Genomic DNA, 17,636 nt, shown 5'->3' with positions numbered 1-17,636 from the left:
TGATCATCAGGATGATTACTTAATTGGCATGTTTCTCTTTTCAACCAGAATTTTATTACCATAATAACACAATTCCTACCTACTTCCTAAAGTGCTTTTCACTAGATTGTTCTTCTCTCTCTCATATTAGGGATGCTTTGCTGACTAGCACAATCAACTGTGTCACAAGCTTCATCTCAGGATTTGCAATTTTCTCTATACTGGGCTACATGGCTCATGAGCACAAAGTAAAAATTGAAGATGTAGCCACTGAAGGTAGGCAGTTCATTTTACTCCAGATTTACTGAAAAATTAACCACCTGCTCCAATGCTGCCCTGCAAATTTGTTTATGTTCATTTCAAATTAAACAAGACAAAGAAGCCCATCTACAATGGACTCAGCTGTGGCCCTGATTCAGCAAGCCATTTAGGGTACGTCTACACTGCAATTGGGAGCATGCTTCTCAATGTGAATTGACAGACACACTAGCTTTGCTTGAGCTAACACTCTCAAAATAGCAGTGTAGCTGGATCGAGCACAGGCGATGGTTTGGGCTAGCTGCTTAAGAACGGACTCTTGGGGCTGAGCAGGTTTGTACACAGGCCGGTAGCCTGAGCTGCTGCCAGTGCTATCCCTGGCTACATCACTATTTTTAATGCAGGAGCTTGGACAGAGCTATCATGTGTCTGTCTGCTCACATCGCAGATGTACCTTAGGCACATGCCAACTTTGAGTATGTGAGTTATGACCCGAATGGGACCACTCAAGTGTTTCAAGGCACGCACAGGCGTAAGCACGTTGTTGAATTGTAACCTCTGCAAGGTGTTGAGTGGTCCAAGCTCCAGGGAGTTGAGGGTGCTTGGCCCCTGGCTGGAAGCGCGCAACACTCTAAAGGGTCAGGTCTGTACTGAACACATACATAATCTACTGAGACAAGCCTACTGGCTAGTTCGATAGGTTACTGCCTGAACAATATTCAAATATGACACTCTTAGACATAGAGCCAAGGAATGGAAATAAATAGGTAAGAAAATCAGGTTCATGGTTATGATCTGAGGCCTAGATCCACAAAGAGACTTAGGCTTCTAAATTTCAGATTTAAGCACTACTATAATCCATATAATCAACCCCTAAATTCACTCAGTGCCTAAACTTTGACTGTAAAAGTTCCCTTGGTGCCTAAGTTTCTGCCTCTGGGTATGAGCACTGCTGACCCAGTCAGGTGTCCAGGCACCCGCCTGATACCTAAGCCTCAGTGCAATCCTCAAACCAGATAAAGATAGGCATTTCCCTGCCAGCTCACCTGTAGGGCACAATCTAGAACATAAGAATGGCCCTACTGGGTCAGACCAAGGGTTCATCTACCCCTGTATCCTGTCTTCTGACAGTGGCCAGTGCCAGGTGCCTCAGAGGGAATGAACAGAGCAGGTAATCATCAAGTGATCCATCCCCCTGTCACTCATTCCCAGCTTCGAGCAAATAGAGGCTAGGGACACCCAACTCCACATAAAATGCTGTGGAGTAAGTGGAAAGAGGTGGCCTTCCTATAACATTTAGCCAGGGTTAAGGTATTCACCTGGGATAAGGGAGACCCTGATTCAATTCCTCCCTATTCTTGGTAAGGGCAAGGGATTTGAAGGAGTTTGAGAGGTTCTTGACCTCTCAGGTGAGTGCTGTAGTCACTGCACTCTGGGATATTCTGATGTGTCTCTCTTTCAGTCTCTCTTGTTGAAAAGATTCCACTTTGCATTAAAAAAATTAATTGGGCCAGTTAGATTGTGAGACTGACTCTGTAGTTGCAACACCTAAGTACCTTTGTGCATCTGGGCCTGAGAATGGCTTCAAAAATCTAACTGGCTTCAAGACTGAGCTTGATAAATTTATGGAGGAGATGGTGTGATGAGCCTGCCTACAATGGCATGTAGTCTATCTGCGACTGCTAGCAGCAAATATCTCCAACAGCTAGTGATAGGACAATAGATGGAGAGGACTCTGAGTTATCAGAGAATTCTTTCCCAGGTGTCTGGCTGGTAGGTCTTGGACACATGCTCAAGATCTAACTGATCACCATATCTGAGATCGAGAAGAAGTTTTCCCCTGGAACAGACTGGCAGAGACTCTGGGAGGTTTTCACCTTCCTCTGCAGGATGGGGTATGGGTCACTTGCAGGTTTAAACTAATATAAATATAATATAAATGGTGGATTCTCTGTAATTTGAAATCTTTAAATCGTGATGTGAGGACTTCAGTACTCAGCCAGAGTCTAAGTTGTTCAGATACTATGGTGAGGGACACCAATATAAGAATCTAGGCAGGTCAAATCTTATTTTCATTAATCTTTTTATAGCTTTAAAAATTTAACAAAAGCCTCCATGCAGAAATGAGATTTTCTTTCCTCTTGCTTTTCAGGAGCTGGATTAGTTTTCATCCTTTATCCAGAAGCCATTTCAACCCTTTCAGGATCAACATTTTGGGCAGTGGTGTTCTTCATAATGCTTCTCACACTGGGCATTGACAGTTCTGTGCGTATCTTCCATGCCTATCATTTTTCTTTAATAACATTCTCTGGTAATAAGTACGGAGACACCAGTCTGATTCCACTAGGTTTCAGAAGCCACATGCTGTGCTCTCAGTGTATCTGTTTTCATAGTTAAGGCCAATATACCAAGTAGCATTGAACTCAGCAGTTTATTTAATCACAGATTCACAGTGTGCAAAAGGCTTGGAAAGGGCCATCTAGTTTATGAACCAGCAAACACAGTTTGCTGGTTTCCATGATTCTGGGTTGGGCTCAAAGTTATTACACTTTAAGGATATGATACTGTATCACTGACTCGAATGAGAATTTTACCATTCATTTCTACAGCAGCATACTCGGAGCCTAAAAATGAAGTGCTTGGAAAAAGCACTGGAACAAGATGCTGAATTGCCTGCCTATGGTTCTGTAGTATTTTGTATCAGAGATTTCTATTTGTTATTTCCCACGACATCCTAAGTGATACTCATGACACAAAGGCTGAGGATAGCATCTAATTATATCTTTGATTTCCTATAATATGGAACTGTATGTAAGATACTTTCCTTACAACAATAGTCTCATTGTGATCATCTTTTAAAAATCAATTTCATTTACACTATTATTTTGTGTTTGTTAGGTGTCTTGGCAAAAGGCAACAATGTCATCTGTATGTTGACAGATAATAGATATTTAGGAATGGTAAAAAATGAGCACTAAGATGGGCTGCCTCATTTTACAGTTAAATTCAGTTTTAGATTTAGGACTGAACTTCATTCAACATGAAAGGGGAGTATTTGTGCTTTGTACAAAGTGAAAGTATATTGTCCTGGGATAAAAAAAAAAGATAACAGAAACTTCAACCCTAGATGAAATATTCTAAGTACCCTAACAGCACTTCTACCACCTTATTCTTGCCAAAGAGGAATTAAGACTTCTTTTTCTACTTAACATAAAAGTTAATTTTCTTCTGGGAAAAGTAAATAGCATCTTTAAAGAACAGAACTGTGAACAGTCTAGTCATGTTCATAAGGAATTTTTACTGTTCCAAAATAAGAATTGCCAAGAAGAAAGAATTCACTCGTTTTCAGAAATAGAAAGGGAAGGAAAAACAGAGACAAGAGAGGGAACAAAGCTGCGGGGGGGGGGGAGAAGAGATCACACAAAGGAGCTTTGATAGTCATCTGCAAGTATTTGAAGAACATATTCTAGAAGGGGTTGGAGCTGTGAAGTTCAGCTCCAGCTCTGAACACTTCCCAGATCTTTGAATTCTGGATTTTGCTTCAGGCTTGCTAGCGATTAGATCAAGTTGTAAAATTGAGACTCTGGAACCTTATTCTAAAAACTTGAGGCAAAGTCAGATCTGGGGTTCCAGTCTGGACCTATTTGTACCATAAACAAACATGAAGGAAGGAGAAGAGTAGATTAGGGTGGCAAGAATGATTAGTAGTAATGAGTCAAAATTAAGAAAAGTAAAATCTAGGTTGTATATTATAGGTTGAGCGCTACTAGGCCCAATCATGCAAACATTTAGGGATTTCTTTAACTCTACCATGGTAAACCACATGTGTAAATGTTTGAAGGGTCAGCACCTTAAATTGTAGAATAATAATTTTTCAGTGGAAGGGGTCAAATTATTCAAAGTGGATAAACTGTGGAAAGTCTAGCATTTTCTGTTCTTGGTCAGGCTTTGATGTTTGCCTATTTATTTGCTGTTCAGAATTATTTTCCCGCAGGGGAAGAGAGGGGGAGTTGTCAACACGACTACATTGAACACTTCTATCTTAGTAACATCCCATCACCCAGTCAAAGGCCTTTGAAGACACTGACATGCCACGGGGGGAAGACCAGTCCAGTGCGACTCCTCCAGTTATAGAACCTCCTGTGTCAATCAATCAACTAGCCAGACATAGAAAAGTATTTACCCCCATTCAATGTCATTGCCATCTACATGCACCATCCGCAAGTCATTCATTTTATAGAGACGTGCAGAGCTTTGCTTTCATTACCCTGCTATATGGAGCACAAACATGACCATTAAAAACAGCTGAGGAGAGGAATCTAAACAGTTTTCAGTGTCAGAAGTTACAGTGGATTCTTAACATCCATTGGTTTGATTTTTGTCACAAACAAGGAGATACTTAGATGATCCTAGCCAGTTGCAGTCTCGCACAGGTTGAGAACAAGATGACACTGCAATTGTGGGGTCATGTGCAGAAGAAGATATGTTTTACAGAAATTTTACAGAAGTTTTGTAGAGTTGAGGCTGAAGGAAGCAGAACACAAGGCCGACCGTGAATGAAGGAGGTTGGAAGATGCAATTTTGAGGGATTTAAGAATCCTAAATCCTCCCTGTCATGAGGTGCTCTTCTCACTGCTGTGTAGTATCCTTGTGGCCCATCTGGAGATGAGCTCACACCCATTCTGATGCCCCCTCCTTCAGTTTCTCGCCCCATGATCTCACACTCTTTTTCTGGAGTCACTTCCTCTTCATCACTCAGGGTGCTCCCCCTTCATGGCTCGGCCCTCCAGCCAGGTCACTATCATTTTGTTCTTCCAGGGTATCAAAGTCCCATTGGATGACTTTCCCAGGCAGTCTTTTGCTCCGTTGTCCAGCCTGTGCCACTTCCCCAGCTAAGGTCTGCAATATCCTAAACCTTGCTGCTGTTTCCCTGGGCTGCTTCCTGCTTCACCTCTATCAGGCCCTTCTCCACCCTTCTCTATGCATGCCCTTCCCTCAGAGCCAGGGTCTCAGGGTTTCTATTCTCCCCCTGGTTTGCTCCTTTCCCTCTGTAAGCCCGAAGAGTGACTGCAGGCCTTCTGTATTGCAGCCTCCATCTTGCTCTCTATTTCCTGGTTTTATAGCAGCTTAGTCTTCTCCTTGCCCAGCTGGGCTTCATCATCAGTTAAAAGCTTATCAGCCCTGACTCTCCTCCAGGCATAGCTTGTCACAGGGCTACTTGTCCCTTTCTCTGTAGTCGGGCCTTGTGTGGAATAGGTACCCCACCCCATGCCCATACTGACTCTTGTTAAAAGAGAAGTCTTCCAGGGGACCGTTCCAGATGAATTCCATTCTGTGCACCACCACAGCTACATCAATGCCCTATCAAGCTGCGGCTGCTCATAATTATTTACTGGTTTTATGCAAGCAACTGTGGGGTTGTTTGCAGACTGTTTCCCTTGATTACCCACTCTACGTGCTGTGAGCTCGGTCACCTAGGACACGTGATACTGTTGCTTATCCCTGATTAGAAAACAAAGTAGAAAAAAAATGGAGGAATAATGCATTAACACCCTTGTTCGTGCACAAAACCCCTTATTGACATATGGAGACAGTTTTCTGGAACGCCCCCAAATGTTTATGGAAAGAGAAACTTCCTTATGAATGTGTTAGTGGACAGCAAATTAAAGGGATTAGGAATTAGAATGAATGTCTGTAATGTTTTTTTCAGCATGCAACCATCTCTATGTAGGATATTAACAATGGGGATGAACAAAGCACTAGATTAGGAAGCAGTCCTGAATTGATAAAATGGAGTAGAGAATCTGAAGGCTACTTTTCCACTTCTGACTTCTCTGAGTCTCTCAAAGTAGCAGTGTAGTAAATCTTTGTGACCATTAAAAATATGAACCCGTATTTAAGCAGTGCAGTGAGATTTAACTCTTTGATTCCTGTTGATGCTTACAGAAGTCACATGGATAAAACCCCACACTCTGCTTTGACATTTTACTCGAGTGTCAGATTTGCTAAAAGAATGTTTGCCCTTCCCTCTGCAGTCCTCTGGTTTCAGAAGTGAATCATTCAGATACTACAGAGATTATTCTCAGCAATTGATTTGAAACAGAGATGTTGTTGTCTCCAATCTGCTGCCCCCTCTCCCCCAACCCCCAAGTATTTGCCACATTTTTCTTCCATGTGCAGGAAATATCCTATATTGAGTCTTCCCAACTGCTTAACTGATTCTTAAAGAAATTAAGATGGCTTGTTCATCCCTAGCAGGAGCAGGGTTGGCCTTAGAGGTTGGCAATCAGGTGGTTGCCCTGGGCACAAGCTTCCAGGATCACCAAAGCAACAGCAGGACAGGAATGGGAGGGAGGGGGGAATCGCTGCTCGCTTATTTATTTATTGCTCAGCTGTGTGGAGTGCCAAAAATACTTTCCGACCTGGGCAGCAAAACACTGAGGGCTGGCTCTGAGAAGGAGACTTGGATTCATTCTGATCTAACTCTATGGAAAAAAAAAAACAAAATGCTTGTGCTTTATGCACCCCAAACTGCTTGTGCTTTATGCACAGGACATAAAGCTCATGATCAGGAACCTGTATTCTACAAGCGGATCAATTTCAGCTACCACAGTCAATTTCTCCCAATAGCAAAAAGTGGCTAGCATATAGTCGTTACATCTAGAGGGAAAACTAAAATTCTTCTATGGTATCATCAAGAATTTTTGTTACTATAAAATTCTCAGCATTAAGGGTTGTCTCTCTATCTCCAAAATAAAGAGGTAACAATATTGTTTGATTTGCCACACTGTTTAGCTCCCATCTCCATTTTACTGTTCCTTATCAATAAAAACAGCAGCCACCAGCTGAGGGAAATTGAGACCTATTTATTCTGATTTCTAACACTTCAACTATATGCGAGTATGAACAAGAACAAAGAAGAATAGTCCAGAGTGAAATCATATGCACATTTTACAGAAGGCATAACACCTTTTAACTAAAGAGAAGAAACTCAATCAATGCTAGAAATCACAAAAGGAAATAGAGATGAATCTCAAACTTTATTTATACCCTTCTGTTTGTTTGTGGGTAAAATGTCTCTGTCATTATGCCTAATTTAGATTGCTGTAATCCTTTTCCTTAGATGGGTGGAATGGAAGCTGTCATCACTGGGTTAGCAGATGATTTCCAAATACTGAAGCGGCACCGAAAGCTTTTCACATTTGGCGTCTCCTTTGGCACTTTCCTGGTGGCTCTTTTTTGTATCACCAATGTAAGTACTGCAAGGGTTTCCATTAGCAAGGTAACTTAACAATGCAACTATTCCTATAAAAGAGACAGAATTACTGTAGGCTGGGATTTATCTCCTTGTGTACCTGGGAAGTTTCATTATAACCAACATTATTGTCGGAATATTATATTAATTCTTCTATAAACGATGCCTTTCCCCTCTTGTTTTTTTACAAGGCTATTATCTATCAATTGATCTCACAAACCTTTATTCTCATGCATTATGCTTACTTCTACCCCAGACTGATCATCTGAAATGGGATTATAGTCACTACTAACTCTTGTGTGTAGGGGAAAGCGTTTTGGGGATCACACCCGTAAGCATCTGAAAACTCTCTCTTCACAACAGAACAAGATAATTAATCAATAAGAAGCATTTACTTCTTGTAAAACTACACTTCAGTATAATAATCCTATCACCCTTTCCATGAACATGGTAATAGCTTGGCAGCGTAGCAGATCACAGTTACTAATGCATTGGGTTGGATGCATTTCAATGAAGGAACCTTTCTATTTTTTGAATATCGGGGGTATAATGCAACCTGCTTCCTACATTACAAATAGAAAACAGAAAAATAATGGCTGCATACATGCGCTGGATGTGGGGAAAGGGTGCAGGGAACCCTTTGCACAGGTGGCAGTCATACTGTGGCTGTTTTTGCTGTCTACGGGCAAAGGAGCGAGGCACTGCATTTGCTGGCAGTACAACACACCAGAGAGGATATGTCTGTTCTGGGCTGGCCTTGCTCTTCTCTGTATGCCAACTAGTACCAGGAAGGTGAGGGCCACTGCTGAGCATGCACCCCATAATGTTACCATATGCATTATACCTTAGGTAGCCATAATGAACACACCAGTGCTGGGATCCTATGACCACATCCCTGTCTATCAGCATTCCACTGACTCACAGATAAACAAGTTAGCAGAAAGTTATTAAAATGGTAACAATTAGTGAATAATACAGAAGTTTTAAAGTTAACAAAATGCATTTTCCTGGTAGTTTTTTCATTACAGTGTTTCATTAACTAGAAAGGGTTTTCAAAGACTAAAAGTAAGTCTTGTATTAATAATACAGATAATTTATACTAATAATACATATTGACCCTTTTTACATTTTTCAGCTTTCTCTGTCATCTAACGCAGCTGGACATACTACTTCCTTGTTCAAGGTTTCATCTGGGTTAACAATAGTCTTGGACCAATGGGTTTGAAGAAACACAATGGGTCAGATCTTTAGCTGGTCTAAAATGGTGTAACTCCATTTACTTCAACAGCACTATGCCAATTCAGACCACATGAGAATCTAGTTCAGTGTTTTTCAAATTATGGCACCTCTGTGGGATTAAATTCTCAAACAAGCTAGACTGCACTGAATTGCCTTGACAGGTACTAATACATAAGTTCATGTAACAGAAAAAGTTGATGTCATGTGTACAAAGTAGAAATTAAAACTCCTGTGAGACCATAGAGATAAAATAATCTGTTGAATTTCCCCTTGAAAATCTTTGAGATCTATTTTTGAAGCAGTCTGTTTTTCATACACACATCTTTCATCAGTCACATTGCTGCATTTCTAAAATAAAGGCATTCAAATAATGAATAGGTGTGGAGAAGATTTTCTCACCTAAAACACCATTCAGTAAACAGTCTTTTGCTTCTTGCTAAAATATTTGCCATTCAGTGTGTTAGGTGCCCCATGTTGGCCAGATCTCCGGAGTTTATAACTCAGAAAAGCCTCGGCAGCTGTCTCCATTGGTTACTGTAAATAGTGACACCTCTGGTACAAAGTCTCTGTATGCTATAACAAGAGAAAAGCTAAACTATGTCTTTGTTGATTGAACAGAGTAAAATCATCATCAAATCTCCAAAATGAATGGTATTTATCCCCTTTTTTAAATTGTTAAAGATACTAAAGACAAAATCTACACAAAAAGCAGGCATATTCATAATGGGTTTGTTTATAAATAAGATTGTTAGAATCTACCATGGCTGGAAGTTCTCTCAGCTGTTTGTGTAGGATGAAATGGTAACAATGTCTTAAAATATTTTGCTTTGTTTCATTTCAAAATGATAGGGAGCTCCATCTGCCAACAACCTCCCCCCCCCATTCTCTTCACTCCATACTAAATAAAATGAGACATTTAATAGTTTACTCAAACACCAGTCAAATAAAACAAAGTCAAATCCAGCTCAGAGTGTCTGAAAAACAATTTTTCAAGAATCTCGTAAATGCAATTTACAGTTCCAAATCAATGCATTTCAGGGGATGTATATTTCAGAGGAGAGGGGATATTTATGTAGGGTGAAATCCTGTCACCACACTTCAGCCACAGAAAAAGACTCAAACCACAGCATAGCCAGGACTCCGCTACTGTACGGGGGAGCAGGCAATGGAGACTTCACAGCCATTTGTATGCAGTGGGCCACTCTACAGGAGCACAGGAATAGAACATTGGATCCAAGACTGCAGATCCATTGGACCTCAAACCTGGCTATGGGAAGAAGTGGAGTGGTAGCAGCCATGACTGTGACACACTAATGCCTTTGAGAAGTAACTCTATGCTAGCTGTAGTTTGGGCTCAATCCTGCAGGTTGCTGAGAAGTTCTGCAATGCACTGAGAGACCTCAATCCCACTCCAGAGGAGCCGAGTAAGAATTCCATCCGTTTTTCAGGTCCCATTTTGTGGGTGAAGGCTAAGCCCATTTACAAGGGTTGGTCATTCAAACCCACCATTTCTCATGCAGACCAAGGGATGCCCAAGCTTTCCCCTCCTTGTTTAAACATACTGAGATTATTATATGTCTACATATCAGACCTCTGGTACCTGGAGGATAAACTTTGAAAGTAAAAGAATTGTAACTGTTTCTTTAAGAGCTCTGAGGAGCCCTGCTATTTGAAGTCTCTGAGTAGTTAATTACTCTCTGGTGGTGGGGGTGAAGCTGAACTGAGCTAAGCAGGGAGATCTGGTATAAAAAGTCACTTGCTTGGCAAATTCAAAGCCCACGAACAGAGGCAGCTAACAGGAGAGTTTTGGACAGAGTTGAGAGAGGGCATGTGAGAGGCTTTCCTTCCAGGTTCAGCTCTACGTCTGATTTTAAGATGACCAGTGATGGAACCGTGGCGATGACCCGCAGCAGATTTGCCACGTTTTCTTTCCTGCTGAAACAGGAAGTGCCTTCCTTGTGCATGAAGTGCAAACTGGTGGCTGTGCTGGAGGAAAACATTCTTGAATTGGAGGGGCAAATAGAGATGCTACTGAGAAGCAGAGAAGTTCCTAGACAGGTCTGGGAAGCATCCGTACCCCCAGGTTCAAGGAGGAAAGGAGCTGACCACCAAAAAGTCAGGGAACCAGGAAATCAGAGAGGAGGCTTAGCAGTTCATAACCACAAGAGGCAAGAGATCAAATCAGCATTCCTCACAGCTGGAGACAGATGAGGATGAATAGGCTGAGGCCACCAGAGAGATGACGACCAGGAGGAATTCCACACAGCTAGAAGTTTCCAATCAATACCAGGTCCTCCGTATGGAAAATATAGAAGATTCCTCTCAAGATCCAGCTGATCCTAGGGAATGGAACGATGTACAGGACAACCAATATGAAAATCAAGCATATCCACAAAGAGTTCTCCAACTGTCCAAGAAAGACTGATGATCCTTGTTGGACATTTTGTACTCAAAAGAATCGAAAGATCATTCTGCAAGGGACAGGTGGATAACAGGACAGTGTGCTGTCTTCCTGGAGCCAAGACAGAAGACCTCACTCTAAGATTGGATAGGCTTCTGAAGTCAATGGGCAAGGATCCATTCATGATGATTCACTTCAGCACTAATGACATGGCATCATTGGACATCTCACAGATAATAGATGACTTCAGGGAATTAGGAAGTGTCCTGAACAAGAATAAACTCGAAACAATCTTCTCTGAGATCCTTCCTGTCCCACAAGCAAAGGAAGACAGAAGGCAGAAGATTCTGGAAGTGAACCACTAGTGAGCTAAGTGGTGGAGGGTGGGAGATTTTGGTTTTGTGGTACAATGATCGACCTTCTACGGGAGAGGGGGCAGTATAGTTTGAACAGCCTCCACCAATCTCCTCAGGGGTAGTCTGGCTAGAGTAGACAGGAGGTCATTAAACTAATAACGAAAGGGGAGAGTAAAAACAGGGAAAATATGAGCGCTCATTTAGCACAGAATCAAGATGTTGAAAACAAAATTAATGAAGGAAGCGGAGGATATGAAGAGAAAAAATTCTTGAATTGCCTATACAGCAGTGCTCGGAACCAGGATAACAAACAAGATTGAATTTAAATTGCTTATTTATGAGCATAAATTCAATCTAGTTGGTATTACTGAAATCTGGTGGGATGATGTGTAAGACTGTAATATTAAAATCAGTGGTTATAACCTATTTAGGAAGGCAAAAAGGAGTGGGCAAAAGGGAAGTGGCGCTCTACGTCAAAAATGGCATTATCAGTTTTTGAGTCACTCATAACTTCAAAGAAAGTGATCTTGAATGCTTATGATCAATGTCCTAATGTATAAAGCACAAGATGGAGTATTAGTTGGCATTTGCTATACACCAGCAAATCATGCTAGGGAACAGGATGACCAGCTCCTTACACCTCTAACCATAATGTGTAGGGGGAAAAAACTGCATGACCGTGGGGTATTTCAATTTGAGTGACATATTCTGGAGGTCTCATGCTGCCAGTATTAAAATATCCTTGGAATTTCTAAATATTATAGACGACAATTTGCTAAATGAAAAGCTGTTGCATCCAACATGGGGGAATTCTATATTAGATCGAATCTTGACAGATAAAGAGGAACTGATCAAAGAATTAAAACTTAATTGTAGCTTAGGAACAAGTGATCATGACTTGATCATATTTACAATATGAAGCAGAATAAAGTCCAGACCAGTAATATATATACTTGGTGCTTTAAGAGGGCCTGTTTCACAAAGCGGAAAACAATTATGAGCCAGATCAACTGGGAGGAAGAATTTAATCAGAAAAATCTGAATCATAATTGGGAATTGTTTAAGAACTCTTAACTAGATGCCCAAAAAGTCACAATCTCATAATCAAGGCAGGCTGTATTGATTAAAAAAATTGACCTGGTTTAGAGGGGAAGTGACGGTAAATATAAAAAATAAAAATATATATAATAATGGAAGAAAGGGGAAGCTGATAGTTATGAATATAAATCAGAAGCTAGGAACTATAGAAACTGATAAAGGAAGAAAAGGAACACAAAAATATATGACCATCAGAGTTAATAACAAGGATACTAGGAAGAACAATCCCAACAATTGTATTGGCCCATTACTATATGGAAATGGTAGAATTATCAGTAATAATGCAGAAAGGCAGAAGTGTTCAATATCTATATCTATTCTGTATTTTGGGGGGAAAGCGGATGATGATAACACTCTTTCCATTCCAATAGTATCTCAGGAGAATGTTAAACAGCAACTATTACAGTTAAACATTTTTAAATCAGCAAGTCCAGATGACATGCATCCAAGAGTTTTAAAAGAGCTGGCTATGGAACTCACTGGACAGTTAATGTTGATTTTCAATGTCTTGGATCACGGGGAAAGTTCCAGAAGACTGGAAGAGAGAAAATGTGCCAATATTTAAAAGGCTAATAGGGATGTCCCAGATAATAATAGGCCTTATAAATGGGACTCATCATCGAGTGTGTGTGTTTCAAGTGGGGGATGTGTTCTTGGCCCTACACTATTTAACATTTTTTCAATTACCTGGAAGAAAACACAAAATCATCCCTGATAAAGTTTGCAAGCGTGGTGAATAATGAAAAGGGCAGATCACTTATACAGTTTTAATACAGCTACAGCTAAATGTGTACATCTAGAAACAAAGAATGTAGGCCATACTTACAGGATGGAGAAACTCCATCCAGGGAAGCAGTGACTCTGAAAAAGAATTGAGGGTCATGGTAGATATTTGGGGGAACATGAGCTCCCAGTGTGATGCTGTGGTCAAAAGGGCTAATGGATCAACAGGGGAATTCATGAAGGATGTTGATAAATTGAGAGGGTTCAGAGAAGAGCCACAAGAATGATTAAAGGATTAGAAAACCTGTCTTTTAGTGATTGACTCAATGACCTTAATCTATTCAGTTTAACAAAGAGAAGCTTAAGGGGTGACTTGATTAGTCTATAAATCTCTACATGGGGAACAAATATTTAATAATGGGTTCTTCAATCTAGCAGAGAAAGGTATACTATAATCCAATGGCTGGAAATTCAAGCTAAACAAATTCAGACCAGAAATAAGGCATACATTTTTAATGTTGAGAATAATTAACCATTGGAACAGCTTACCAACACTCATGGTGCATTCTCCCTCACTGACCATTTTTAAATCAGTATTGGATGTTTTTATAAAAGATCTGCTCTAGGAATAATTCTGGGGACATTCTCTGGCCCATGTTATGTAGGAGCTCAGACTACATGAGCACAGTGGTCCCTTCCGGCTTTGGAATCTATGAATCTATGATACTTGTTGGATTTTTTATGCCACAGGGAGGAATTTACATCCTCACACTACTGGACACATTTGCAGCTGGGACTTCAATCCTGTTTGCTGTTTTAATGGAGGCAATTGGAGTTTCCTGGTTTTATGGTAAGTGCTTTTCTTTTTTTTTTGTGACGACAAAAAGTTTTGTAAAATGTTGGCTGTCCCCATGATACAGTGGCCCACAGCTGTAAGTAATAATGGAAGTATGTTGTATAGCAGAAATCAGAAGAACAGTAGTTTCAATGCAGTGATCTTCAACTGATTTACAAATAGTGACACGAATATATATGTTCTATGGGCCAAATTTTGGAGCCTTGCACAAAGCCAAAATAAACTGCCTTGGGCAGATGATCATGGAGGGGGAGAATCCCCCCATTCTTCCCAAGGTGTTGCAGCTGTTAATACACCCTTTGGATTGCAATCATGCCTCTAAACCATGCAAAATTTCAGGCTAGTGGATTAGCTTAGTTGCGGAGCCATGGACACTGTCCCTATCTCCCACAGAACCTCTCTGCTACCCACAGGGACCAGGGAATCTTTGTGGTCTCTCCATGACCTACACAATGGACACATGGTGGCTTGACCCTATAGACTTGTATTCATTTCTTCCTGGGCAGTTCTTGTCTGATTTAGTAATATAGTGGATGATGAAATACTCCTGTAGCATTGAATTTTGTTTTGTTATATGCGTCAATGTATGATGCCTAGTGTATGAGCATATCCATCAATGAACTGGTGAACACTAGAAATAGGACATATATATTAACATGAGGTATTGTGTAGCAGTTTAGTTTCTAATGGCAGCTAGGCACCTAACTGTCCTTTGCACCTTTAAAAATCTCCCTCTGTAAGCATCAGCCCAAAGGATGGTGTCACCATAATTATATATATTAACAAGGATATGATGAGCCAGGCTTGGGAGCTCTCCATAGACACTAAGGTCTGTGTGAGACTGTTCCGTAAATCCAAACAGCAATCTTTCCCAATTAACACACTTTGGTAATTCTGGGGAGATTTTCAAAGGTGCAAAAGGAAGTTAGGTGCCCAACTCCTATTAAAAGTCAATGACAGCGGGGCAACTAACACCTGATTGCATGTTCCCCAAAAGGGATTTATACGGGGGGGTTTGGAGGGGTATAAGGAGACTTCCATAAGGGCAAGGCACAGTGAGAGTTTAGGGACAACTCTGTTCATATTATCCCGGGGGTGCACAGCACACTCCCTTGCAGGCCAGGCTTCAGGAGATATTCTGACGGCCACCTGGAACTCCCTTCATGCCAGAGTGGCTTTGCACCAACCCCACTGCAATGGTATGCCAGTGAACCCTAAAGGAGAATAATGGTTATACAAAGTATGGGTCCAATTCTGCTCTCAGATGCATGCACAAAGCTTCCATTTATTTCCTTGGCAATTGCACAAACAATATCTGAAAGCAGAATTTGGCCATTTGTATTTTCTGTTCCCTCAAGTGCTATAAACACAGAATGGGGCATTAAAAATACAGGATAGTTATATAAGGAAGAAGAAATAGTGAAATTTATTTTTTCTTTCCCAGTGTAAAAATAACCAAACATTGGCAGCTAGCCACTGCTTATTCTCCTCCAAACTAATATAAATGCATTTAGGTGACCTTAGCGAGAAGAACAGTAACTGTATTTAGTTTACTAATATAATGGGACACTAAATCTGGATAGATCCAGTACTTAAATGACAGGAATTTTAAAACTGGTGTAATCTTATAGAAACTGTCCTGTGTCATATATGTCTGCCAAGAAACAGGTGTGTCAGTGATGAAACTGTTGGAAAGCCACTTGAAATCTAAGATAACCCTGAATGCTAATTGAATTGTAGCATCTATTATTTCTAAATGTACAACCCTTCCATCTTGTTCACTGCTTTGCTGTATACTGTGGTCAGTTGTATCAAATCATGCTTATGTAGAGAATTTACATTACGTAAACTGATTTTTTTTCTTATATATTTTGCTTTGGAAAATGTATTCCTTCCTATAGTGGACTGGGTTTCAGAAGGATAAAAGCTTCTTCCAGCTTAAACTTCTCAGGTGGTGCTTGCCACTTTTTGGTTTCAGGTGCAGAGTGCCATTATTTTTGCCTTAGACCTTTAGACTGTGTTTTGTTCTGATTTGAGAAGACACAAGGAATTATCTGTCTTAAAAAGGGTCTGAACTTCTTTTTATATTGTTGGCATGCTTTTCTATTGCTAAAATTAAGAATTTTGATTGCCCCTTGTTTGTGAGGCAGCTAGATAGCTCCAGTGTGTATCAACAATAAATGTTACTTATTACCGTATATTAACATGATTGTGTTTATATATGCAACATAATGATCATGTACAATTCAGCAATGACAGAGTAGACTTTTTTTATTCCTGAAGAATGGAAGTGAAAACTTAAACTGTATGTTACTTGGACTAATAGGATCCTATGTACACAGGGCTCAGTTCTGCCAATTAGATAGCAATGGGACTACTTGATAGTAAGATAATAAATGTGAGTGAAGCTGGAAGAATCAGGCCTATATTTCTTCTGTTCAGCATGTGATGCTCAATGGGTTTTTTAACTCTCGCTAGCCATTGTCCCTGAAGCTTCTCATGTCTTTTTAACCCAAAGGACTAAATGTTGGGGGCTGTTAAAGATCTGGAGCCTTAAAATTCCACCTGTTCTATAAGAAGTTGTTTCTTTAAAAAAAACCCAAAAACTGAAACTCAATGTTTGTCCAATGCAAGGAAGAACACCAGCTGAAAAATGGAGGGAACTTTAAAGCTCCATTGGTCACTGAATCATGCTGAACACCTTGGGCAAAATTTGGTCTGTATTAGCCATATTGTACCCTACATATATAATGGAAATGATACTCCATTTCCTCCATTTCCATTGGGAGGGACTATAGCATTTCTTGAACTTCTCCCTGTCAAAACTGATGAAATTATAATAACTTCCTTCTCTGAATAGCCAAATGTTTAAAGAAATTCTGGATTCTCCCTGAGGATTCCATAATGTAACTTGAAATGAGTGCGGGAAACTATATTATATTATAAACCTCTGGCATATTTTTGTCCTTAAATGATCTGCTAATGTACATTCTCACAAATATACATCAGGCAGTGTAAATCATAATACAGTGTAATGGCCTGTTTTTATTCCCAATCACCTATTCCCAAATCATCTTGTGTGGTGGTGGTGGTGTGGGTTTTTCAAAATTCTCCTGCAAATAACTAATGCCCCAACTCTGAATACAACTACAATTTGCCATGTTTTTTGTAACCTCATCTGTCATGTTTCTGGCTGACTTTTCAGACATCATAAATGTTGAAAACATGCCTCCAAATTACTATTCTGTAAACAAATGCAGCTCTGTATTGAGTTCAGATACAAGGTACATGCAACAATTCCACTTTTCCTCTTTCAAAATACAATGCACCATCCAGGCTCCTCCTTTGATGACTTTGGGGTTACTTTGCTTATTTTTAATTTCTATTCTGCTTTCAGGTTGTGTCCCAGTTATTGAGGACACCATCTAGGAAGACTTTTTTTTTCAGTTCTGTCAAAGGCATTCTAAATAT

The 17,636-nt window shown here is 40.3% G+C and overlaps 1 protein-coding gene across 3 annotated transcripts in view; it reads left to right on the top strand.

Annotated features, from left to right (window-relative positions):
- The window catches only part of SLC6A2 (solute carrier family 6 member 2), a 118,239-nt gene that overhangs the window by 59,186 nt on the left and 41,417 nt on the right, over positions 1-17,636 (top strand). For all 3 annotated transcript variants that reach the window (XM_038368662.2, XM_043494910.1, XM_043494909.1), the window contains exons 7-10: positions 131-255; positions 2,390-2,502; positions 7,361-7,489; positions 14,060-14,159. In XM_038368662.2, the coding sequence (XP_038224590.1) occupies positions 131-255; positions 2,390-2,502; positions 7,361-7,489; positions 14,060-14,159 (467 nt within the window). The remainder of the gene's footprint in view (positions 1-130; positions 256-2,389; positions 2,503-7,360; positions 7,490-14,059; positions 14,160-17,636) is intronic.

This window comes from Dermochelys coriacea, chromosome 12 (assembly GCF_009764565.3).
Source record: "Dermochelys coriacea isolate rDerCor1 chromosome 12, rDerCor1.pri.v4, whole genome shotgun sequence".
Taxonomy (NCBI): Eukaryota; Metazoa; Chordata; order Testudines; family Dermochelyidae; genus Dermochelys; species Dermochelys coriacea.
This window is presented reverse-complemented; position numbering and strand designations above follow the sequence as displayed.